This window comes from Corticium candelabrum, chromosome 9 (assembly GCF_963422355.1).
Source record: "Corticium candelabrum chromosome 9, ooCorCand1.1, whole genome shotgun sequence".
NCBI lineage: Eukaryota > Metazoa > Porifera > Homoscleromorpha > Homosclerophorida > Plakinidae > Corticium > Corticium candelabrum.
In genome coordinates this window covers 8224717-8252050 of record NC_085093.1, presented here as the reverse complement: position 1 = coordinate 8252050, position 27334 = coordinate 8224717, and the positions used below count along the sequence as shown (strand labels likewise).

The 27334-nt window shown below is 39.9% G+C and overlaps 1 protein-coding gene across 1 annotated transcript; it reads left to right on the top strand.

Annotated features, from left to right (window-relative positions):
* The first annotated feature begins 3 nt into the window (after positions 1–3).
* On the top strand, positions 4–3497 carry LOC134184782 (uncharacterized). Its single transcript, XM_062652527.1, has 2 exons — positions 4–3038; positions 3098–3497. Exon 1 carries the CDS (start codon positions 4–6, stop codon positions 1441–1443), a length of 1440 nt encoding a protein of 479 aa, XP_062508511.1. The 3' UTR covers positions 1444–3038; positions 3098–3497.
* The last annotated feature ends 23837 nt before the right edge of the window (positions 3498–27334 follow it).

The window sequence follows — 27334 nt, the reverse complement described above, 5'->3', positions numbered from 1 at the left end:
GCTATGTTTGGGTATCTTCCAAATCCCAAAAAGTCATGGTTGCTAGTGAAATCAGGAAATATTGACAAAGCTACACATCTCTTTGAAAATACCAATATCAACATTACTACAGAAGGACAAAAGTACCTTGGAGCTGCTATTGGAAACAAAGATTTCTGCAATAACTTCCTGCAAGAAAAGGTGACCAATTGGAAGTTACAAGTAGAGCGACTCAGTTGCATTGCCCAAACTCAACCACAAGCTGCTCACTCGATATTCACACGGGGTCTGATTGGACGCTGGAAATTTGCACTCAGAACCAATGAAAACTTTGCAGCGTACCTTAATCCTCTGGAGGAGGCGTTACGATCCAAACTGATTCCCGCCATAACCAATAGAAGTACTCCAGGAGACAAGATGAGAATGCTTTTTGCATTACCACCTCGACTAGGCGGCCTTGGAATTGTAGATCCACGTTCGTTGACTTGTGAGCTGGAATACTCAAAGTTAATTTGTGCGCCACTGGTCAACCGAATTGTGCAACAAGAAACAAACCTGGATAACGTTCCTACCAAGCAGAATTCTATGAAAGCTAGCATTCGCCAGCAAAAACATCTAGCACAAAAGTCTCATTCTGAAATCACTGTCAATGATCTATCTGTGGAATTGAAACGTTCAGTTGAATTGGCCTGTGAGAAGGGTGCCTCCTGCTGGCTGACCGCAATCCCACTAGAGCAACACGGATTCACTTTGCACAAATCTGCGTTTCGGGATGCCCTGTGCCTCAGATACGGTTGGCACCCGTCCAACCTCCCAGACATATGTCCATGTGGATCTAAATTCTCAGTAGATCACTCTCTGTCATGTCCAACAGGAGGATACCCCAGCATCCGCCATAACGAGGTCCGCGATTTATTTACCAACTTGTTGACAGAGGTTTGCCACGATGTACACAAAGAGCCCGTTCTGCAACCTCTCAACGGCGAGGTGTTTCAAAAACGCTGTACTACCTCTGACGAAAATGCCAGACTTGATATTGCTGTCAGTGGATTTTGGGGTGGGCACTTCCAACGGACTTTCTTTGACGTCAGAGTCTTCAACCCTAATGCCTCATCCTACAAATCAGTGCAGATCCCGTCATTATATAAACGGCAGGAACAAGAGAAGAAAAGGCGATACGAGGAACGAATTAATAACGTGGAGCTTTCATCGTTCACGCCAATCATTTTAGCATGCACTGGAGGATGCAGTAAACTGACGTCTATTTTTTTGAAAAGACTAGCCTCACTTTTATCGGAAAAGCACCACACCAAGTACAGCACAACTATCAACTGGCTGAGATGTCGACTGTCATTTGCACTCCTTCGGGCCTGCGTGATGTGTTTGCGAGGATGCAGGTCCAAGCTTCACAGAACCTCAAGGGACTTCAACATTCTGCTGGAAGCAGCAGAAAGTAGATTATAGAAGACTGTTTATCTCAAAGTTGTTACAACCTAGAAACTTGTTGCTATAGAGGAAGCTTTTACATACAGTAGTAGTATTTTGAAAAAAGTAGTAGAGATTTTATTACTATTAGTAGTAGTAGTAGTAGTAGTTTATTCAAGTAGTAGTAGTAGTAGTGTGTTAGCAGATGCCGTTTGATTGTTCAAATACACCAGTTCTCTCAGTAGTAGTAGTAGCAGTAGTAGTAGTAGTAAATATAGAAAGAAATATGCTTGCTCTTCCTCCTAAACTTGGCGGTCTGGGAATCATCAATCCTTCTTTATGTCAAGAGTTTACCAACTCACAAATGATAACAGCTTCTTTGTTAAGACTCATTCTTCAACAAGACACAGATTTTCATGAAAATGTTCAAAAAGAACAGAATCCCCTGTTATCAGTTGTACGTCAGCAATTGCAGAACAAGTAGAACATGAAGTCCCAAAAGCTGTGAAGTGATTCATTGATCTAGCAAAAGAGAAAGGTGCCTGTATCTGGTTATTAGTGCTTCGTTTGATCAAACATGACTTTTTGCTACACAAGTCTGCATTTCGTGACGCGTTATGCCTTAGATATGGTTGGTTGCCTCCTTGTTAAACTGATACTTATCTTTGTGGTAAAAAATCACGATTGATCATGCTCTTGCCTGTCCAACCGGTGGATACCCAACAATCAGACACAGCGAAGTACGCGATCTTATAGCAATTCTTCTCTCTGATGTTTGTCACGATATTGAAGTAGAGCCCAAGTTACAGCCCCTTCTGGTGAAAGTCTACCACAGCACAGCAACTCAGCTCGCTTATATGTGTCTGCATGTGGATTTTGGGGAGGTCTTTTTCAAAAAACTTCTATGGCGTAAGAATATTCAATCCTAATGCTTCTTGTTACAAGTCTTCTGCAATCTCTTCCTGCTACAAACTCCACAAACAAGAGAAGAAACGTTGCTATGAAGAAAGGGTGAAACGAATAGAGCATGCCTCTTTTACTCCCCTGGTGTTTTCCTGTACTGGAGTAACTTCAACGTTTTTGAAAAGACTCGGGTTGCTACTGTCTCTGAAACAAACATTGTCAACAGTACTTCCATTAACTGGATAAGATGTCGCATTGGCTTTGCCTTATTACGCGCATCCATCATGTGTCTCAGAGGCTGCAGAACAAGAACACCTATCAACAAAGACATACTCTTGGCTTTAGCTGAGAGTAGACTACCTTGCAGTTAAATTTTAGAATTAAATATGTGTTTAATGTAATTGTTTTTTGTGTGTTGCGTACAGTACCTTTGCTTAATTATTTATCTTGTATGATAGAGTTTGATTTTCAAGTACACCGGTTCTGTGAGTAGTAGTAGTAGTATGGTTGTTGTAGCAGTGTATTGCTGGTATTGTAGTAGTTAAAAGCTATATCAATAAAGTTGTTGTGTTCAATATTAGTATTAGTATTTCTGGTAGTATTAGCATTAGTATTAACCCGCAGAATTTCTGTATTATTATCTTTGAATGCCAATTTTTACTACAATGATATATGTTGCTCATTAATTTGTCTTGTTTTTCAGCAACTGAATTTCCACGGTCATTGAAACAGTATGGTTTACAAATATAGTGTATTTGGTTTTTTTAGGAAGTCGTTTGTTTATCTTTAGTGACCTTTCTCCTGATGAATTTCTCTATGAACAGGACAACTCTGACAAATTGATGGATGATATAGACAACATGCTACGAGATTTGAACAAAGAATTGGATGATCTCATACCTGGCATATAATTGGTTCTGACAGGGAAATCATAAATCATAATGGGGCTGGAGATGGGTCATTAACCCCTGCACAAAAGCGAAGATCTTTTTTCATTTAACTGAGCAGTTGATCAAGGCCTGTGCTTTGTATCAATATTTTAATCCTGGTTCCACTTTGTAATTCAGAAAATCTTTTACATTTAACGCCCGTGTATTAGTTTAGCGATTAAAGAATGTTGTATTTGTTGTCTCAATTTGATTTGTATGCTAGATGTTCATGCAAACAACGTAGTGTCTGCAATTGTTGTTTCCTTGGTGTCCTTTTTTTGACGGAATGCAATAGTTTAATTAGAACCTGTTTTAGTTTCTGATACCCATCTGCACAGCTGACACTGAGCTGCAGTTCATATTGATGGCTTATTAGATATCTTAGTAGTCTTACGTAGCCAGAGCCCTTTAGCCACCTTACTTCCAGGCGAGAAAGGAAGTATGACGCGTCATACTCCTTTCTCGCCTGGAAGTATGAGGGACGTAAAGGGTCTGGCTACGCGACACTAAATATCTCAGGCTTTTAAAGGAGCACTTCACCGGTCCACGCAACTCTGACTCCGCCCTCGGCCGCTAATCGTTTCTGGTCACACATCAAGTTGGGAAGTTTGGCGTTATCTCAGAGCAAACTTGATAGCTGAGCATTCTAGTAAGGCCAAAAACAAAAACGTACGTGGCGGTTTTTCAAATAACGTCCACTAGGTGCGATTTTCGTTTTACCGCGACAATTTGATGATGCTGAATGGAAAGAAATCGAAATTGGTTCTATTTCGAACATTTCGTGATACATTTGATCGTTCTTCTTTATCAATTACTGTGGATGACGTTGCTCTCAAACCAGTAGACTCTGCAAAATATCTGCATGGGTGTTATTTTCGATCACAATCTGAATTGGCGTCCCCATTTGAGTTCCGCTCTGAAGAAAGTTGCACGAAAATTAGGCAGGTCATTCAAATTACTCAATGTTCCTGCTCGTGTGGCGTTTGTGCAATCGATTATTCAACCGGATCTTGACTACTGTTCTTCTATTTGGAATGATGGTTCTGCTGGTATTTCGGCTAGGCTTCAGAGAATTGAAAAGAGATGTCTACGAGCCCTCGATGGTCGTCGTGGCTAGGAGCCCACTGGTGATATTTCACCTATCCTTGCAAAATATGGCTCGAGCACCTGCAAGACACGTCATGCTTTCTACCTAGGATCTCTAGCTCATCGCGGTTTCTATTCGCTGGCTCCCAGCGAAATCTGTTTTCGATTCGAGAAGGCGGACATCAGCAGCACGTATGGCACGCGTCTCTCAGCGTCAGGAGTCATCCTCTCACGGCCGCACACTGAAGCCCTGCGCCGTACCTTCTTCTATCGGGCCCAGTGTTTCTGGAACTCGCTTCCTTCCTCATTGAGAACGATTTCAAATAGAGTAGTCTAGATATCGTCTAGGGAACTATATATATATACTAGTAAATGCTCGGTTAGCATTGGGTTTGGCGAGCGACGGTGTTCTGCCTTTACATATATTCGCGTAACAATGGTTGCGTTACGTAGGAATATAGTTTCTGTCAAACAAACGCAGGAACTCAGGAAATAGACTTTCAGTTGCTCTTCTCTAGCATTTTGCGTTCAATTATCCGAATCCGTTGTTCAATTATCTAAACTCGGTGTTTAATTATCCGATTCAGGCGTTCAATTATCCGTTGCCTAGGGCTGTTGTGCACTAGCATGTAAAACTGAATAACTTAATTACATAGTCTGCGGTTGGGCAGCTGCTCAAATATCATCATTCATCAGCTGTGTAGACGCAATTATTTGTGATTAATCTTGACTCCAGCATGAATGTTTATCGTGTGTTGTAGAATAATTTCGTTTGCACTAATCTTGGTGTCTCACGTTTCTGCGGAGGTCTATCTAAGCTGTTGGGAGCGAACTAAATCTACATATCTAGGAAGCCTACAACAACACCTAATACTCCGTCATCGTGGTGCAATTAAACCGGCATACTTTGTAAACCACGCGTCCTGCGTGATACCATGCAACAGTCCATCATGCGTCGTAGCGGGTTTTAGCTAATCAAAAGCTCAAATTTCACTACTTCACCTTCCCACCTTTCTTGAATGTATCTTTTATTGTTCAGCTGAAACGTGAGTGAGCATCATAGAAGACGTCATGAAAGAAATGTGCGCGGTTTTGACTCTAGTCAGACTGAAATAATTATTTCTTTAGATTTAGTACTTCTAAGACAGAAGATCGGATAATCGAATGCATGAGTCGGATAATTGAAGGCCCAAATCGAGTAACTGAACGCCCAATTTCATACTTTCAGTTGCTCTTCTTCTTGTTGTCTTTAATTCTTCGTTCACGCTTCAACCGTTTCACTCGTTTGCTTAGCTAGTCGCATAACAATGGTGGCGTATTCGCGTAACAATGGTTGCGTAGCAACGATGTCTGTCAAACTAACGCGCGGAAACTCAGAAAACAGACTTTTCTCTTCTTATAGCTTTTTCTTTTCATTCCTTTTGTCACGCGTCAGGCTTATTTCATTCTTAGTCGTGTACGGGAGCGAAATCGAGATTCATTTCACTCTTCTCGCCAAGAAATTCTAATTGAGTCGACCTCTGGAAAGGGATCTTTGATTCAATTTTTTGCACATACGTTGCGGAGTCAAAATTGCATTCATCTGTCATCGTCCTTTGTCGATCCGTCTTTCCGTTTTGCCGTAAATCCATATGAAAAGTGCTGACGTACGCATATAAATATATAAATATATAAATATACTAGTAAATGCTCGGTTAGCATTGTGTTTGGCGAGCCATGGTGTTCTGTCTTTATCTATTCGCGTAACAATGGTTGTGTTATGACGCAGTAGTTTCTGTCAAACAAATGCGGGAACTCAGGAAACAGATTTTCAGTTGCTCTTCTATAGTATTTTTCTTTCAATTATCCGAATCCGGTGTTCAATTATCTGAACTCGGCGTTCAATTATTCGTTGCTTACGGCTGTAGTGCAATATCATAACTTACATAGTCTGCGGTTGGGCAGCTGCTCAAATATCATCATTCATCAGCTGTATAGACGCAATAATTTGTAATTAATCTTGACTTAGCGTGAATTTTTAACGTGTGTTGTAGGATAATTTCTTTTGCACTAATCTTGGTGTCCCACGTTTCCGCTTAGGTCTAGCTAAGCTGTTGTGAGCGAACTAAATCTACATATCTAGGAAGCCTACAACAACATCTTGCTCTGTCAATCGTGGTGTAATCCGCATACTTTGTAAACCGCGTGTCTAGCGTGATACCATCACAGTCCCCATCATGCGTCGTAGCGGGTTTTTAGCTAATCAAGAGCTCGAATTTCCCTACTTCGCCTTCCCACCTTTCTTGAATCAATATTTAGTGCTCAGCTGATTTAACGTGGGTGAGCATCATAGAAAGACGTCATGAAAGAAATGTGCGACTAAAATAATTATTTCTATATTTGGTACTTCTAATTAGGACAGAACATCGGATAACTGAACGCCCAATTCGAATAATTGCTTGCCTGATCGGGTAACTGAACGCTGAGTTCGGATAATTGAACGCAAAATACTATAGTTGTCTTCAATTTTTCGTTCACGCTTCAATCGTCTCACTCATTTACTGAGATAGTCGCGTAACAATGATCGCATATTCACGTGACAATGGTTGCGTAGCAAAAAATTTCTATCAAAGTAACGCGCCGAAACTCAAAAACAGACTTTTCTCTTCTTTTAGCTTTTCCTTTTCATTCCATTTGTCGCGAATCAGTCTCCTTTTCTCTTTAGTCGCGTAAGGGAGCAAAATCGAGAGTCGTTTGACTCTTCTCGCCAAGAAATTACAATTGAGTCGACCCCTCAAAAGGGGTCCCTTGCTTCAATTTTTAGCGCATATGTTACGGAGTCAAAATTGCATTCATCTGGCATCGTCGTTTTGTTGATTTGTCTTTCTGTTTTGCCGTAAATCCATATGACAAGTGCTGACGTACGTATATAAATATATAAATATATAAATATATAAATATACTAGCAAATGCTCGGTTAGCATTGTGTTTGGCGAGCGATGGTGTTCTATCTTTACCTATTGAGTGATAATTCGTGTAACAATGGTTGCGTTACATGGCAATAGTTTCTGTCAAACAAACGCGGGAACTAAGGAAACAGACTTTCAGTTGCTCTTCTATAGTATTTGGCGTTCAATTATCCGAATTGGGCGTTCAATTATCCGATTCAGGCGTTCAATTATCCGTTCCTTACGGCTGTTGTGCAATATCATGGAAAACTGAATAACTTACATAGTCTGCGGTTGGGCAGCTGCTCAAATATCATCATTCATCAGCTGTCTAGTCGCAATAATTTGTAATTAATCTTGACTTTAGCGTGAATTTTTAGCGTGTGTTGTACGATATTTTTCTTTGCACTAATCTTGGTGTCCCACGTTTCCGCGGAAGTCTAACTAAACTGTTGTGAGCGAACTAAATCTACATATCTAGGAAGCCTACAACAACGGTTTTATCCCGTCAATCGTGGTGTAATTCGCATAATTTGTAAACCGCGCGTCTCGCGTGATACCATGCAACAGTCCATCATGCGTCTTAGCAGGTTTTTAGCTAATCAAGAGCTCGAATTTCACTACTTCGCCTTCCCACCTTTCTTGAATCAATCATTTATTGTTCAGCTGAAACGTGAGTGAACATCATAGAAAGACGTCATGAAAGAAATGTGCAACTAAAATAATTATTTCTATATTTGGTACTTCTAATTAGGACAGAACATCGGATAATTGAATGCCTGAATCGGGTAACTGAACGCTGAGTTCAGATAATTGAACGCAAAACACTATAGTTGTCTTCAATTCTTCGTTCACGCTTCAGTCGTCTCACTCGTTTACTGAGATAGTCGCGTAACAATGATCGCATAGTCACGTGACAATGGTTGCGTAGCAATAATTTCTATCAAAGTAACGCGCCGAAACTCAAAAAGCAGACTTTTCTCTTCTTTTAGCTTTTCTTTTTCATTCCGTTTGTCACAAATCAGTCTCCTTTTCTCTTTAGTCGCGTAAGGGAGCAAAATCGAGAGTCGTTTGACTCTCCTCGCCAAGAAATTACAATTGAGTCGACCCCTCAAAAGAGGTCCCATGCTTCAATTTTTAGCGCATATGTTAAGGAGTCAAAATTGCATTCATCTGGCATCGTCGTTTTGTCGATTTGTCTTTCTGTTTTGCCGTAAATCCATATGACAAGTGCTGACGTACGTATATATATAAATATATAAATATATAAATATATAAATATATAAATATATAAATATATAAATATACTAGTAAATGCTCGGTTAGCATTGTGTTTGGCGAGCGATGGTGTTCTGTCTTTGCCTATTCGCGTAACAATGGTTGCGCTCCTAGCAATAGTTTCTGTCAAACAAACGCGGGAACTCAGGAAACAGACTTTCAGTTGCTCTTCTATAGTATTCTGCGTTCAATTATCCGATACAGGCCCTCAATTATCCGTTGCTTACGGCTGTTGTGCAACTAAATAACTTACATAGTCTGCGGTTGGGCAGCTGCTCAAATATCATCATTCATCAGCTGTATAGACTTAATAATTTGTAATTAATCTTGACTTTAGCGTGAATTTTTGGTGTGTGTTGTACGATAATTTCCTTTGCACTAATCTTGGTGTCCCACGTTTCCGCGGAGGTCTAACTAAGCTGTTGGGAGCGAACTAAATCTACATATCTAGGAAGCCTACAACAACGTCTTGCTCCGTCAATCGTGGTGTAATCCGCATACTATGTAAATCGCGCGTCTTGCGTGATACCATGCAGCAGTCCATCATGCGTCGCAGCTGGTTTTTAGCTAATGAAGAGCTCGAATTTCACTACTTTGCCTTCCCACCTTTCTTGAATCAATCATTTCTTGTTCAGCTGAAACGTGAGTGAGCATCATAGAAAGACGTCATGAAAGAAATGTGCTACTAAAATAATTATTTCTATATTTGGTACTTCTAATTAGGACAGAACATCGGATAATTGAATGCCCGAATCGGATAACTGAACGCCCAATTCGGATAATTGATTGCCTGAATCGGGTAACTGAACGCTGAGTTCAGATAATTGAACGCAAAACACTATAGTTGTCTTCAATTCTTCGTTCACGCTTCAGTCGTCTCACTCGCTTACTGAGATAGTCGCGTAACAATGATCGTATAGTCACGTGACAATGGTTGCGTAGCAATAATTTCTATCAAAGTAACGCGCCGAAACTCAAAAAACAGACTTTTCTCTTCTTTTAGCTTTTCTTTTTCATTCCGTTTGTCACAAATCAGTCTCCTTTTTTCTTTAGTCGCGTAAGGGAGCAAAATCGAGAGTCGTTTGACTCTCCTCGCCAAGAAATTACGATTGAGTCGACCCCTCAAAAGAGGTCCCATGCTTCAATTTTTAGCGCATATGTTACGGAGCCAAAATTGCATTCATCTGGCATCGTCGTTTTGTTGATTTGTCTTTCTGTTTTGCCGTAAATCCATGTGCTGACGTACGTATATATATAAATATATAAATATACTAGTAAATGCTCGGTTAGCATTGTGTTTGGCGAGCGATGGTGTTCCGTCTTTACCTATTCGCGTAACAATGGTTGCGTTACGTAGCAATAGTTTCTGTCAAACAAACGCGTTGACTCAGGAAACAGACTTTCAGTTGCTCTTCTATAGTATTTTGCGTTCGATTATCCGAATCCGGTGTTCAGTTATCCTATTCAGGCGTTCAATTATCCGATTCATGCATTCAAGTATCCGTTGCTTACCGCTATTGTGCAATATCATGGAAAACTAAATAACTTACATAGTCTGCGGTTGGGCAGCTGCTCAAATATCATCATTCATCAGCTGTATAGACGCAATAATTTGTAGACTTTTAGTTGCTCTTTTATAGTATGTTGCGTTCAGTTATATGAATGAGTTGGTCAATTATCCGAATTGGGCGTTTATTTACCCGTTGCCAGGGGCTGTTGTGCAATATCATGGAAAACTGAATAACTTACCTAGTCTGCGGTTGGGCAGCTGCTTAGACATCATCATTCATCAGCTGTCTAGTCGCAATAATTTTGTAATTAATCTTGACTTTAGTGTAAATATTTAGTAAGTGTTGTACGATAATTTCTTTTGCACTAATCTTGGTGTCCCACGTTTCCGCGGAGGTCTAACTAAGCTGTTGTGAGCGAACTAAATCTACATATCTAGGAAGCCTACAACAACGCCTTGCTCCGTCAATCGTGGTGTAATCCGCATACTTCGTAAACCGCGCGTCTTGCGTGATACCATGCAACAGTCCATCATGCGTCGCAGCGGGTTTTTAGCTGATCAAGAGCTCGAATTTCACTACTTCACCTTCCCACCTTTCTTGAATCAATCATTTATTGTTCAGCTGAAACGTGAGTGAGCATCATAAAAAGACGTCATGAAAGAAATGTGCGCCGTTTTGACTTTACGTATCAGTCTGAAACAATTATTTCTATAAATTTAGTACTTCTAAGACAGAACATCGGATAATTGAATACCTGAGTCGGATAATTGAATGCCCGAATCGGATAACTGAACGCCCAAATCGGATAATTGATTGCCTGAATCGGATAATTGAACGCAAAATACTATAATCGTCTTCAATTTTTCGTTCACGCTTCAATCGTCTCACTCGTTTATTAGCTGAGATAGGCGCGTAACAATGGTCGCGTAGTCACGTGACAATGGTTACGTCACAATAATTTCTATCAAAGTAACGCGCGGAAACTCAAAAAACAGACTTTTCTCTTCTTTTAGCTTTTCCTTTCCATCCCGTTTGTCACGTATCAGTCTCCTTTGCGCTTTAGTCGCGTAAGGGTGTAAAATCGAGAGTCGTTTTACTCTCCTCGCCTAGAAATTACAATTAAGTCGACCCCTCGAAAAGGGCCCTTACTTCAGTTTTCGCGCATATGTTACGGAGCCAAAATTGCATTCATCTGGCATCGTCGTTTTGTTGATCCGTCTTTCCGTTTTGCCGTAAATCCATATGACAAGTGCTGACGTACGCATATATATAAATATATAAATATATAAATATATAAATATATAAATATATAAATAAAATATATCTCGAGCTCAATTGACATGACAAGAGAGAGGCTCGCTTCGCTCGCCAATAAATATACTAGTAAATGCTCGGTTAGCATTGTGTTTGGCGAGCGATGGTGTTCTGTCTTAACCAATTCGCGTAACAATGGTTGCGTTACTTAGCAATAGTTTCTGTCAAACAAACGCGGGAACTCAGGAAACAGACTTTCAATTGCTCTTCTAAAGTATTTTGCGTTCAATTATCCGTTGCTTACGGCTGTTGTGCAACTAAATAACTTACATAGTCTGCGGTTGGGAAGCTGCTCAAATTCATCAGCTGTCTAGACGCAATAATTTGTAATTAATCTTGACTTTAGCGTGAATTTTTAGCGTGTGTTGTAGGATAATTTCTTTTGCATTAATCTTGGTGTCCCACGTTTTCACGGAGGTCTAACTAAGCTGTTGTAAGCGAACTAAATCTACATATCTAGAAAGCCTACAACAACGCCTTGCTCCGCCAATCGTGGTGTAATCCGCATACTTTGTAAATCGCGCGTCTTGCGTGCTAGCATGCATGCAACAGTCCATCATGCGTCGCAGCGGGTATTTAGCTAATCAAGAGCTCGAATTTCAATACATCGCCTTCCCACCTTTCTTGAATCAATCATTTATTGTTCAGCTGAAACGTGGGTGAGCATCATAGAAAGACGTCATGAAAGAAATGTGCGACTAAAATAATTATTTCTATATTTCTTACTTCTAATTAGGACAGAACATCGGATAATTGAATGCCCAAATCGGATAGCTGAACGCTCAATTCGGATAATTGCTTGCCTGAATCGGGTAACTGAACGCTGAGTTCGAATATTTGAACGCAAAACACTATAGTTGTCTTCAATTCTTCGTTCACGCTTCAATCGTCTCACTCGTTTACTGAGATAGTCGCGTAACAATGGTCGCGTAGTCACGTGATAATGGTTGCGTAGTAATAATTTCTATCAAAGTAACGCGCGAAAACTCAAAAAACAGACTTTTCTCTTCTTTTAGCTTTTCCTTTTCATTCCGTTTGTCGCGAATCAGTCTCCTTTGCTCTTTAGTCGCGTACGGGAGCAAAATCGAGAGTCATTTGACTCTTATCGCCAACAAATTACAATTGAGTCGACCTCTCGAAAGGGGTCCCTTGCTTCAATTTTTAGCGCATATGTTACGGAGTCAAAATTACATTCATCTGGCATCGTCGTTTTGTCGATCCATCTTTCCGTTTTGCCGTAAATCCATATGACAAGTGCTGACGTACGTATATATATATAAATATATAAATATATAAATATAATATATCTCGAGCTCAATTGACATGACAAGAGAGAGGCTCGCTTCGCTCGCCAATAATATATCTCGAGCTCAGTTGACATGACAAGAGAGAGGCTCGCTTCGCTCGCTAATTAATATATTTTAGTATATAAATTATTTGTTAAGACTGTACACTAGTAAATGCTCGGTTAGCATTGTGTTTGGCGAGCGATGGTGTTCTGTCTATACCAATTCGCCTAACAATGATTGCGTTACTTCGCAATAGTTTCTGTCAAACAAACGCGGGAACTCAGGAAACATACTATCAGTTGCTCATCTAAAGTATTTTGCGTTCAATTATCCGATTCAGGCGTTCAATTATCCGTTGCTTACGGCTGTTGTGCAACTAAATAACTTACATAGTCTGCAGTTGGGCAGCTGCTCAAATATCATCATTCATCAGCTGTCTAGTCGCAATAATTTGTAATTAATCTTGACTTTAGCGTGAATTTTTAGCGTGTGTTGTACGATAATTTCCTTTGAACTAATCTTGCTGTCCCACGTTTCCACGAATATCCAGCTGTGCTGTTGTGAGCGAACTAAATCTACATATCTAGGAAGCCTACAACAACGCCTTGCTCCGTCAATCGTGGTGTAATCCGCATACTTTGTAAATCGCGCGTCTTGCGTGATACCATGCAACAGTCCATCATGCGTCGCAGCGGGTTTTTAGCTAATCAAGAGCTCGAATTTCACTACTTTGCCTTCCCACCTTTCTTGAATCAATCATTTATTGTTCAGCTGAAACGTGAGTGAACATCCTAGAAAGACGTCATGAAAGAAATGTGCGACTAAAATAATTATTTCTATATTTGGTACTTCTAATTAGGACAGAACATCGGATAATTGAATGCCCAAATCGGATAACTGAACGCTCAATTCGGATAATTGCTTGCCGAATCGGGTAACTAAACGCTGAGTTCGAATATTTGAACGTAAAATACTATAGTTGTCTTCAATTCTTCGTTCACGCTTCAATCGTCTCACTCGTTTATTAGCTGAGATAGTTACGTAACAATGATCGCATAGTCACGTGACAATGGTTGCGTAGTAATAATTTCTATCAAAGTAACGCGCGGAAACTCAAAAACAGACTTTTCTCTTCTTTTAGCTTTTCTTTTTCATTCCGTTTGTCACGAATCGGTCTCCTTTGCTCTTTAGTCGCGTAGGGGAGCAAAATCGAGAGTCGTTTGACTCTTCTCGCCAACAAATTACAATTGAGTCGACCCCTCGAAAGGGGACACGTTATTCAATTTTTAGCGCATATGTTAAGAAGTCAAAATTGCATTCATCTGGCATCGTCGTTTTGTCGATCCGTCTTTCCGTTTTGCCGTAAATCTATATGACAAGTGCTGACGTACGCATATAAATATATAAATATATAAATATATAAATATATAAATATATAAATATATAAATAAAATATATCTCGAGCTCAATTGACATGACAAGAGAGAGGCTCGCTTCGCTCGCCAATAAACTAGTAAATGCTCGGTTAGCATTGTGTTTGACGAGCGATGGTGTTCTGTCTTTACCAATTCACGTAATAATGGTTGCGTTACGTAGCAATACGTTCTGTCAAGCAAACCGGGAACTCAGGAAACAGACTTTCAGTTGCTCTTCTAAAGTATTTTGCGTTCAATTATCCTATTCAGGAGTTCAATTATCCGTTGCTTAGTTAGGGCTGTTCTGCAATATCATGTAAAACTGAATAACTTACATAGTCTGCGGTTGGGCAGCTGCTCAAATATCATCATTCATCGGCTGTCTAAACGCAATAATTTGTAATTAATCTTGACTTTAGCGTGAATTTTTAGCGTGTGTTGTAGGATAATTTTCTTTGCACTAATCTTGGTGTCCCACTTTTCCACGGAGGTCTAACTAAGCTGTTGGGAGCGAACTAAATCTACATATCTAGGAAGCCTACAACAACGCCTTGCTCTGTCAATCGTGGTTTAATTCGCATACTTTGTAAATCGCGCGTCTTGCGTGATACCATGCAACAGTCCATCATGCGTCGTAGTGGGTTTTTAGCTAATCAAGAGCTCGAATTATACTACTTCACCTTCCCACCTTTCTTGAATCAATCATTTATTGTTCAGCTGAAACGTGAGTGAGCATCAAAAGACGTCATGAAAGAAATGTGCTACTAAAATAATTATTTCTATATTTGGTACTTCTAATTAGGACAGAACATCGGATAATTGAATGCTCGAATCGGTTAACTGAACGCCCAATTCGGATAATTGCTTGCCTGAATCGGTTAACTGAACGCCGAGTTCGAATAATTGAGCACAAAATGCTATAGTTGTCTTCAATTCTTCGTTCACGCTTCAGTCGTCTCACTCGTTTACTGAGATAGTCGCGTAACAATGATGCATAGTCACGTGACAATGGTTGCGTAGCAATAATTTCTATCAAAGTAACGCGCGGAAACTCAAAAAACAGACTTTTCTCTTCTTTTAGCTTTTCTTTTTCATTCCGTTTGTCACAAATCAGTCTTCTTTGCTCTTTAGTCGCGTAAGGGAGCAAAATCGAGAGTCGTTTGACTCTCCTCGCCAAGAAATTACAATTGAGTCGACCCCTCAAAAGAGGTCCCATGCTTCAATTTTCGCGCATATGTTACGGAGTCAAAATTGCATTCATCTGGCATCGTCGTTTTGTCGATTTGTCTTTCTGTTTTGCCGTAAATCCGCATGACAAGTGCTGACGTACGTATATATATATATATAAATATATAAATATATAAATATATAAATATATAAATACTAGTAAATGCTCGGTTAGCATTGTGTTTGGCGAGCGATGATGTTCCGTCTTTACCTATTCGCGTAACAATGGTTGCGTTACGTAGCAATAGTTTCTGTCAAACAAACGCGTTGACTCAGGAAACAGACTTTCAGTTGCTCTTCTATAGTATTTTGCGTTTAATTATCCGAATCCGGTGTTCAGTTATCCTATTCAGGCGTTCAATTATCCAATTCATGCGTTCAATTATCCGTTGCTTACGGCTGTTGTGCAATATCATGGAAAACTGAATAACTTACATAGTCTGCGGTTGGGCAGCTGCTCAAATATCATCATTCATCAGCTGTATAGACGCAATAATTTGTAGACTTTTACTTGCTCTTTTATAGTATTTTGCGTTCAGTTATACGAATCCGTTGGTCAATTATCCGAATTGGACGTTCATTTACCCGTTGCCAGGGGCTGTTGTGCAATATCATGGAAAACTGAATAACTTACCTAGTCTGCGGTTGGGCAGCTGCTTAGACATCATCATTCCTCAGCTGTCTAGTCGCAATAATTTTGTAATTAATCTTGACTTTAGTGTAAATATTTAGTAAGTGTTGTACGATAATTTCTTTTGCACTAATCTTGGTGTCCCACGTTTCAGCGGAGGTCTCGAACTAAATCTACATATCTAGGAAGCCTACAACAACGTCTTGCTCCGTCAATCGTGGTGTAATCCGCATACTTTGTAAATCGCGCGTCTTGCGTGATACCGTGCAACAGTCCATCATGCGTCGCAGCTGATTTTTAGCTAATCAAGAGCTCGAATTTCACTACTTTGCCTTCCCACCTTTCTTGAATCAATCATTTATTGTTCAGCTGAAACGTGAGTGAGCATCATAGAAAGACGTCATGAAAGAAATGTGCTACTAAAATAATTGGCGAGCGAAGCGAGCCTCTCTCTTGTCATGTCAATTGAGCTCGAGATATATTTTATTTATATATTTATATATTTATATATATACGTACGTCAGCACATGGATTTACGGCAAAACAGAAAGACAAATCAACAAAACGACGATGCCAGATGAATGCAATTTGGCTCCGTAACATATGCGCTAAAAATTGAAGCATGGGACCTCTTTTGAGGGGTCGACTCAATCGTAATTTCTTGGCGAGGAGAGTCAAACGACTCTCGATTTTGCTCCCTTACGCGACTAAAGAGAAAAGGAGACTGATTTGGGACAAACGGAATGAAAAAGAAAAGCTAAAAGAAGAGAAAAGTCTGTTTTTTGAGTTTCGGCGCGTTACTTTGATAGAAATTATTGCTACGCAACCATTGTCACGTGACTATGCGATCATTGTTACGCGACTATCTCAGTAAACGAGTGAGACGACTGAAGCGTGAACGAAGAATTGAAGACAACTAGAGTGTTTTGCGTTCAATTATCTGAACTCAGCGTTCAGTTACCCGATTCGAATTGGGCGTTCAGTTATCCGATTCGGGCATTCAATTATCCGATGTTCTGTCCTAATTAGAAGTACCAAATATAGAAATAATTATTTTAGTCGCACATTTCTTGCATGACGTCTTTCTATGATGCTCACTCACGTTTCAGCTGAACAAGAAATGATGGATTCAAGAAAGGTGGGAAGGTGAAGTAGTCAAATTCGAGCTCTTCATTAGCTAAAAACCAGCTGCGACGCATGATGGACTGTTGCATGGTATCACGCAAGACGCGCGATTTACAAAGTATGCGGATTACACCACGATTGACGGAGCAAGGCGTTGTTGTAGGCTTCCTAGATATGTAGATTTAGTTCGCTCACAACAGCTTAGTTAGACCTCCGCGGAAACGTGGGACACCAAGATTAGTGCAAAGGAAATTATCGTACAACACACGCTAAAAATTCACGCTAAAGTCAAGATTAATTACAAATTATTGCGTCTATACAGCTGATGAATGATGATATTTGAGCAGCTGCCCAACCGTAGACTATGTAAGTTATTTAGTTGCACAACAGCCGTAAGCAACGGATAATTGAACGCCTGAATAGGATAATTGAACACAAAATACTTTAGAAGAGCAACTGAAGTCTGTTTCCTGAGTTCCCGCGATTGTTTGACAGAAACTATTGCTACGTAACGCAACCATTGTTACGCGAATTGGTAAAGACAGAACACCATCGCTCGCCAAACACAATGCTAACCGAGCATTTACTAGTTATTTCTATATTTGGTACTTCTAATTAGGACAGAACATCGGATAATTGAATGCCCGAATCGGATAACTGAACGCCCAATTCGGATAATTGATTGCCTGAATCGGGTAACTGAACGCTGAGTTCAGATAATTGAACGCAAAACACTATAGTTGTCTTCAATTCTTCGTTCACGCTTCAGTCGTCTCACTCGCTTACTGAGATAGTCGCGTAACAATGATCGTATAGTCACGTGACAATGGTTGCGTAGCAATAATTTCTATCAAAGTAACGCGCCGAAACTCAAAAAACAGACTTTTCTCTTCTTTTAGCTTTTCTTTTTCATTCCGTTTGTCCCAAATCAGTCTCCTTTTCTCTTTAGTCGCGTAAGGGAGCAAAATCGAGAGTCGTTTGACTCTCCTCGCCAAGAAATTACAATTGAGTCGACCCCTCAAAAGAGGTCCCATGCTTCAATTTTTAGCGCATATGTTACGGAGCCAAAATTGCATTCATCTGGCATCGTCGTTTTGTTGATTTGTCTTTCTGTTTTGCCGTAAATCCATGTGCTGACGTACGTATATATATAAATATATAAATATATAAATATACTAGTAAATGCTCGGTTAGCATTGTGTTTGGCGAGCGATGGTGTTCCGTCTTTACTTATTCGCGTAACAATGGTTGCGTTACGTAGCAATAGTTTCTGTCAAACAAACGCGTTGACTCAGGAAACAGACTTTCAGTTGCTCTTCTATAGTATTTTGGGTTCAATTATCCGAATCCGGTGTTCAGTTATCCTATTCAGGCGTTCAATTATCCGTTGCTTACCGCTGTTGTGCAATATCATGGAAAACTGAATAACTTACATAGTCTGCGGTTGGGCAGCTGCTCAAATATCGTCATTCATCAGCTGTATAGACGCAATAATTTGTAGACTTTTACTTGCTCTTTTATAGTATTTTGCGTTCAGTTATACGAATCCGTTGGTCAATTATCCGAATTGGGCGTTCATTTACCCGTTGCCAGGGGCTGTTGTGCAATATCATGGAAAACTGAATAACTTACACAGTCTGCGGTTGGGCAGCTGCTTAGACATCATCATTCATCAGCTGTCTAGTCGCAATAATTTTGTAATTAATCTTGACTTTAGTGTAAATATTTAGTAAGTGTTGTACGATAATTTCTTTTGCACTAATCTTGGTGTCCCACGTTTCAGCGGATGTCTAACTAAGCTGTTGTGAGTGAACTAAATCTACATATCTAGGAAGCCTACAACAACGCCTTGATCCCGTCAATCGTGGTGTAATTCGCATATTTTGTAAACCGCGCGTCCTGCGTGATACCATGCAACAGTCCATCATGCGTCTTAGCAGGTTTTTAGCTAATCAAGAGCTCGAATTTCACTACTTCGCCTTCTCACCTTTCTTGAATCAATCATTTATTGTTCAGCTGAAACGTGAGTGAGCATCATAAAAAGACGTCATGGAAGAAATGTGCGCCGTTTTGACTTTACGTATCAGTCTGAAACAATTATTTCTATAACTTTAGTACTTCTAAGACAGAACATCGGATAATTGAATACCTGAGTCGGATAATTGAATGCCCGAATCGGATAACTGAACGCCCAAATCGGATAATTGATTGCCTGAATCGGATAATTGAACGCAAAATACTATAATCGTCTTCAATTTTTCGTTCACGCTTCAATCGTGTCACTCGTTTACTAAGATAGTCGCGTAACAATGGTCACGTAGTCACGTGACAATGGTTGCGTAGCAATAATTTCTATCAAAGGAACGCGCGTAAACTCAAAAAACAGACTTTTCTATTCTTTTAGCTTTTTCTTTTCATTGCGCTTGTCACGAATCGGTCTCCTTTGCTCTTTAGTCGCGTAATGGAGCAAAATCGAGAGTCGTTTGACTCTTCTCGCCAACAAATTACAATTGAGTCGACCCCTCAAAAGGGATCCCTTGCTTCAATTTTTAGCGCATATGTTACGGAGTCAAAATTGCATTCATCTGGCATCGTCGTTTTGTCGATTTGTCTTTCTGTTTTGCCGTAAATCTATATGACAAGTGCTGACGTACGTATATATATAAATATATAAATAAAATATATCTCGAGCTCAATTGACATGACAAGAGAGAGGCTCGCTTCGCTCGCCAATAAATATATAAATACATAAATATACTAGTAAATGCTCGTTTAGCATTGGGTTTGGCGAGCGATGGTGTTCTGCCTTTACCTATTCGCGTAACAATGGTTGCGTTACGTAGGAATGTAGTTTCTGTCAAACAAACGCGGGAACTCAGGAAATAGACTTTCAGTTGCTCTTCTCTGGTATTTTGCGTTCAATTATCCGAATCCGTTGTTCAATTATCTAAACTCGGTGTTTAATTATCCAATTCAGGCGTTCAGTTATCCGTTGCCTAGGGCTGTTGTGCAATAGCATGTAAAACTGAATAACTTAATTACATAGTCTGCGGTTGGGCAGCTGCTCAAATATCATCATTCATCAGCTGTATAGACGCAATAATTTGTGATTAATCTTGACTCCAGCGTGAATGTTTATCGTGTGTTGTAGGATAATTTCGTTTGCACTAATCTTAGTGTCTCACGTTTCTGCGGAGGTCTATCTAAGCTGTTGGAAGCGAACTAAATCTACATATCTAGGAAGCCTACAACAACACCTAATACTCCGTCATCGTGGTGCAATTAAACCGGCATACTTTGTAAACCACGCGTCCTGCGTGATACTATGCAACAGTCCATCATGCGTCGTAGCAGGCTTTTAGCTAATTAAGAGCTCGAATTTCACTACTTCGCCTTCCCACCTTTCTTGAATCAATCATTTATTGTTCAGCTGAAACGTAATCGAGTGAGCATCCTAGAAAGACGTCATGAAAGAAATGTGCGACTAAAACAATTATTTTTATATTTGGTACTTCTAATTAGGACAGGACATCGGATAATTGAATGTCAGAAAATTGAATGCCTGAGTCGGATAACTGAACGTCCAATTCGGATAATTGATTGCCTGAATCGGGTAACTGAAGGGCGAGTTCGGATAATTGAACGCAAAATACTCTAGTTGTCTTCAACTCTTCGTTTACGCTTCAATCGTCTCACTCGTTTACTGAGATAGTCGCTTAACAATGATCGCATAGTCACGTGACAATGGTTGCGTAGCAATAATTCTATCAAAGTAACGCGCGAAAACTCAAAAACAGACTTTTCTTTTCTTTTAGCTTTTCCTTTTCATTTCGTTTGTCACGAATCAGTCTTCTTTGCTCTCTAGTCGCGTAATGAAGCAAAATCGAGAGTCGTTTGATTCTTCTCGTCAACAAATTACAATTCAGTCGACCCCTCGAAAGGAGTCCCTTGCTTCAAATTTTAGCGCATATGTTACGGAGTCAAAATTGCATTCATCTGGCATCGTCGTTTTGTCGATTTGTCTTTCTGTTTTGCCGTAAATCCATATGACAAGTGCTGACGCACGTATATATATAAATATATAAATATATAAATATATAAATATATAAATATATAAATATATAAATAGATAAATATATAAATATAATATATCTCGAGCTCAATTGACATGACAAGAGAGAGGTTCGCTTCGCTCGCCAATAAATATACTAGTAAATGCTCGGTTGGCATTGTGTTTGGCGAGCGATGGTGTTCTGTCTTTACCTATTCAGTGATAATTTGTGTAACAATGGTTGCGTTACGTAACAATAGTTTCTGTCAAACAAACGTAGGAACTAAAGGAAACAGACTTTCAGTTGCTCTTCTATAGTATTTGGCGTTCAATTATCCGAATTGGGCGTTCAATTATCCGATTCAGACGTTCAATTATCCGTTCCTTACGGCTGTTGTGCAATATCATGGAAAACTGAATAACTTACATAGTCTGCGGTTGGGCAGCTGCTCAAATATCATCATTCATCAGCTGTCTAGACGCAATGATTTGTAATTAATTTTGACTTTAGCGTGAATTTTTAGCTTGTGTTGTACGATAATTTTCTTTGCACTAATCTTGGTGTCCCACGTTTCCACGGAAGTCTAACTAAGCTGTTGTGAGCGAACTAAATCTACATATCTAGGAAGCCTACAACAACGCCTTGATCCGTCAATCGTAGTGTAATCCGCATACTTTGTAAACCGCGCGCCTGCGTGATACCATGCAACAGTCGATCATGCGTCTTAGCAGGTTTTTAGCTAATCAAGAGCTCGAATTTCACTATTTCGCCTTCTCACCTTTCTTGAATCAATTATTTATTGTTTAGCTGAAACGTGAGTGAGCATCATAGAAAGACGTCATGAAAGAAATGTGCGCAGTTTTGACTTTACGTATCAGACTGAAACAATTATTTCTATAAATTTAGTACTTCTAAGACAAAACATCGAATAATTGAATACCTGAGTCGGATAATTGAATGCCCGAGTCGGATAACTGAACGCCCAATTCGGATAACTAGTTGCCTGAATCGGATAATTGACCGCAAAATACTTTAGTTGTCTTCAATTTTTTGTTCACGCTTCAATTGTCTCACTCGTTTACTAAGATAGTCGCGTAACAATGGTCGCGTAGTCACGTGATAATGCTTGCGTCACAATAATTTCTGTCAAAGTAACGCGCGGAAACTAAAAACAGACTTTTCTCTTCTGTTAGTTTTTCCTTTCCATCCCGTTTGTCACGTACCAGTCTCCTTTGCTCTTTAGTCGCGTAAGGGAGCAAAATCGAGAGTCGTTTTACTCTTCTCGCCAAGAAATTACAATTAAGTCGACCCCTCGAAAAGGGTCCCTTGCTTCAATTTTAGCGCATATGTTACGGAGTCAAAATTGCATTCATCTGGCATCGTCGTTTTGTCGATCCGCCTTTCCGTTTTGCCGTAAATCCATATGACAAGTGCTGACGTACGTATATAAATATATAAATATATAGATATATAAATATAATATATCTCGAGCTCAATTGACATGACAAGAGAGAGGCTCGCTTCGATCGCCAATAAATATATAAATATATACTAGTAAATGCTCGGTTAGCATTGTGTTTGGCGAGCGATGGTGTTTTGTCTTTATCAATTCGCGTAACAATGGTTGCGTTACTTAGCAATAGTTTTTGTCAAACAAACGCGGGAACTCAGGAAACATACTATCAGTTGCTCTTCTAAAGTATTTTGTGTTCAATTAACCGATTCAAGCGTTCAATTATCCGTTGCTTACGGCTGTTGTGCAACTAAATAACTTACATAGTCTACGGTTGGGCACAGCTGCTCAAATATCATCATTCATCAGCTGTATAGACTCAATAATTTGTAATTAATCTTGACTTTAGCGTGAAATTTTAGCGTGTGTTGTATGATAATTTCCTTTGCACTAATCTTGGCTTCCCACGTTTCCATGGAGGTCTAACTAAGCTGTTGTGAGCGAACTAAATCTACATATCTAGGAAGCATACAACAACGCCTTGCTCCGTCGATTGTGGTGTAATCCGCATACTTTGTAAATCGCGCGTCTTGCGTGATACCATGCATGTAACAGTCCATCATGCGTCGCAGCGGGTTTTAGCTAATCAAGAGCTCGAATTTTACTACTTCGCCTTCCCACCTTTCTTGAATCAATCATTTATTGTTCAGCTGAAACGTGGGTGAGCATCATAGAAAGACGTCATGAAAGAAATGTGCGCAGTTTTGACTTTACGTATCAGACTGAAACAATTATTTCTATAAATTTAGTACTTCTAAGACAAAACATCGGATAACTGAATACCTGAGCCGGATAACTGAATACCTGAGCTGGATAACTGAGCGCCCAATTCGGATAACTGATTGCCTGAATCGGATAATTAAACGCAAAATACTTTAGTTGTCTTCAATTTTTCGTTCACGATTCAATTGTCTCACTTGTTTACTAAGATATTCACGTAACAATGATCGCGTAGTCACGTGATAATGCTTGCGTCACAATAATTTCTGTCAAAGTAACGCGCGGAAACTAAAAAAACATAATTTTCTCTTCTGTTAGCTTTTCCTTTCCATCCCGTTTGTCACGTATCAGTCTCCGTTGCTCTTTAGTCGCGTAAGGGAGCAAAATCGAGAGTCGTTTTACTCTTCTCGCCAAGAAATTACAATTAAGTCGACCCCTCGAAAAGGGTCCCTTGCTTCAATTTTAGCGCGTATGTTATGGAGTCAAAATTGCATTCATCTGGCATCGTCGTTTTGTCGATCCGCCTTTCCGTTTTGCCTTAAATCCATATGACAAGTGCTGACGTACGTATATAAATATATAAATATATAGATATATAAATATAATATATCTCGAGCTCAATTGACATGACAAGAGAGAGGCTCGCTTCGCTCGCCAAATATATGTATGTTAATGCATGGTAGGGAGATGATATCCAGTTTATTGACCGAGGTCTTGAGGGGCTTCCCGAGATAATTAGCCGAGGCGAATATCGTCGACCCTACCATGCATTAACCTATTTGTTGCATGTCTAACATCCTACTGTAATTAGAGTTCATAGATTATTCAAGTCGAATTAGAGTGGTTGTGTATCGCAATGACAGCTAAAGTTTTATGTCAAACAACCACATTTTGACAGCTGTGAAGTTTTGTTGACGTGCACTTCAGCCCCATAAGGCCACATGCTCAAAAGTATTAGTATCGTACAGTATCCACGGGTTTTGCCAGCATGATGTCGGATCTGAAAGAAGACCGTAATAATGACCAGTACGACGACGACAGATAAGACGCGTTGGTTTCAAAAGGCATGCCACTAGTATTAGCCAGCTTGACAGCAGATTTGCTGAAAAGACGAGTACAGCAAAGGTACAATTTGCAAGAACACGACTGCCTGCAACAGTTGGGTGATGCGAATATTTGAAGCATGGAGAAGTAATCGAAACAAGGATGCTCCACGAGAAGAGCAGGTACCGACAGACAGACTTTCTCTCAACGAAGGATTCACAACTAGATGCAGCCAAACCACAAACGGATTGTCAAAAGTCTGTTACAATTACGTTGAGCACGGATCGATCCAAAAATCATAGTGGTGGACTGAGTGATTTACGGCATCCAAACAAAAAAGTCACAAGGTAAACTATAGTCAAGCTCCAACGTGACTCTGTAAGGTAATAGCATTTTGTGGTTTGTGGTTTATCAGGTACGCTAATGAAGAAGCTGGTGACCGTTGCCACGTAAAAATTTGGATCTCTATATCTAAGTAAGTTGCCAGCAGGATTTTCCCGAGAAGCCTTCTATTATAAACCCTTGTTATCTACACCTTCATTTGGTCCTTGGTATTCACAGCAAGTAATCGGTCATAACACGTTGGCTACAATGATGAAAGTGATGACAGCTGAAGCTGGTCTTCCAGTTCGAACCAACCACGCTCTTCAAGCTACTAGTGCGACAAGGCTGTTTCAATTGGGAGTTCCTGAACATGTCATTCAAGGCAGAACCGGCCACAAAACCCTGCAAGCACTGAGACAATACCAAGAGCCATCTGAGTTGCAGCTAATGGCAGCGTGCAAAGTTCTGGATAATGGCCATGCACACACAGATTACATTGACGCAAAGTCAAGGAGTTGGGAGAGGCACGAAGTAGTCCAGGTTGAACAGCCGTCTGAAACGGAAAGAGAGAATCCATTTGTCATTTCTGACTGCGTCTTTACAAACTGTAGTACTGTGAACATTATTATTGGTATAGAATAAGCTTGTAATCTAAAATAGGTACGCCCATGTATTGATTGCTAGATGTTTTGGTTTTTGCAATTTTTTGTTTTAAGTTAGTTGTGTTTTATGTCAGTAAGCAGTATACAGATATTGACCGGTCAATAAAGTTTATTAACCAGTAAATATGCAACATGTGGTTGGGTTGCTATGGTAGGAGTGTAATATAACGAGAAGAATCCTAGCAACTGTGGAATAAACACCCAAACATGCAACATATAAATATATAAATATATAAATATATAAATATATAAATATATAAATATATAAATATATAAATATATAAATATATAAATATATAAATATATAAATATAATATATCTCGAGCTCAATTGACATGACAAGAGAGAGAGGCTCGCTTCGATCGCCAATAAATATACTAGTAAATGCTCGGTTAGCACTGACTTTGACGAGCGATGGTGTTCTGTCTTTACCTATTCGCGTAACAATGGTTGCGTTACGTAGCAATAGTTTTTGTCAAACAAACGCGGGGACTCAGGAAATAGACTTTCAGTTGCTCTTCTGTAGTATTTTGCGTTAATTATCAGAACTCGACGTTCAATTATCCGACTCAGGCGTTCAATTATCCGTTGCTTACGTTACGGCTGTTGTGCAATATCATGGAAAACTGAATAACTTACATAGTCTGCGGTTGGGCAGCTGCTCAAATATCATCAGCTGTCTACTAGACGCAATAATTTGTAATTAATCTTGACCGTTTAGCGTGAATTTTTAGTGTGTGTTGTACGATAATTTCCTTTGCACTAATCTTGGTGTCCCACGTTTCCACGGAGGTCTAACTAAGCTGTTGTGAGTGAACGAAGTCTACATATCTAGGAAGCATACAACAACGCCTTGCTCCGTCAATCGTGGTGTAATCCGCATACTTTGTAAACCGCGCGTTCTGCGTGATATCATGCAATAGTCCATCATGCGTCGTAGCCGATTTTTGGCTAATCAAGAGCTCGAATTTCACTACTTCGCCTTCCCACCTTTCTTGAATCAATCATTAGAATTCAGCTGTAACGTGAGTGAGCATCATAGCTAGAAAGACGTCATGAAAGAAATGTGCGACTAAAATAATTATTTCTATATTTGGTACTTCCAATTAGAACAGAACATCAGATAATTGAATGCCCGAATCGGATAACTGAACGCCCAATTCGGATAATTGATTGCCTGAATCAGATAATTGAACGCCGAGTTCGGATAATTAAACGCAAAATACTATAGTTGTCTTCAATTCTTCGTTCACGCTTTAAGCGTCTCACTCGTTACTGAGATAGTCGCGTAACAATGGTCGCGTAGTCACGTGATAATGGTTAGCTAGCAATATTTTCTGTCAAAGTAACGCGCGGAAACTCAAAAAACAGACTTTTCTCTTCTTTTAGCTTTTCTTTTTCATTCCGTTTGTCACGCATCAGTCTCCTTTGCTCTTTAGTCGCGTAAGGCAGCAAAATCGAGAGTCGTTTCACTCTTCTAGCCAACAAATTACAATTGAGTCGACCCCTCGAAAGGAGTCCCTTGCTTCAATTTTTAGCGCATATGTCAGCTTTATGTTGGCATTTCTAGAGTTGCCTCCAAACACGGACTAACTTTCTTGGCAATAGAAGGAAAAACCAAAAACATAGTGTACCAGGAAGTGCTGTCGACAAGATGATCATCTCTAGATTCACTGCAGGCATTCATGGCCAACATCACCTATGATGCTGGCCAACAGCGACTGAACCAGGGTTAGCTTAGAAAAAGTTGACTGTTAAGAGGGGTGTGAAAGCACTCCATGGTATCTCAGACAGTGGCTTTGCATGGCTGTAAGTTCTGCCCAGCTGAAGATAACTGCAAAAGCACTGACGACAAGGTAGGTAGACAATACTTATGACACAGTAACAAACAGGACAAGGTAGAGCGTTTTGGTGGCTGCAGCAGCTGGTGATGCATCAATTTCTCAATGAGAGGCCTATGCTGAAGACATCTAGCAGGTA

What these genes read in the sequence shown, in the direction of transcription:
- LOC134184782 (XM_062652527.1), top strand. Translation starts at nt 4, where the DNA reads ATGTTTGGGTATCTTCCAAATCCCAAAAAGTCATGGTTGCTAGTGAAA.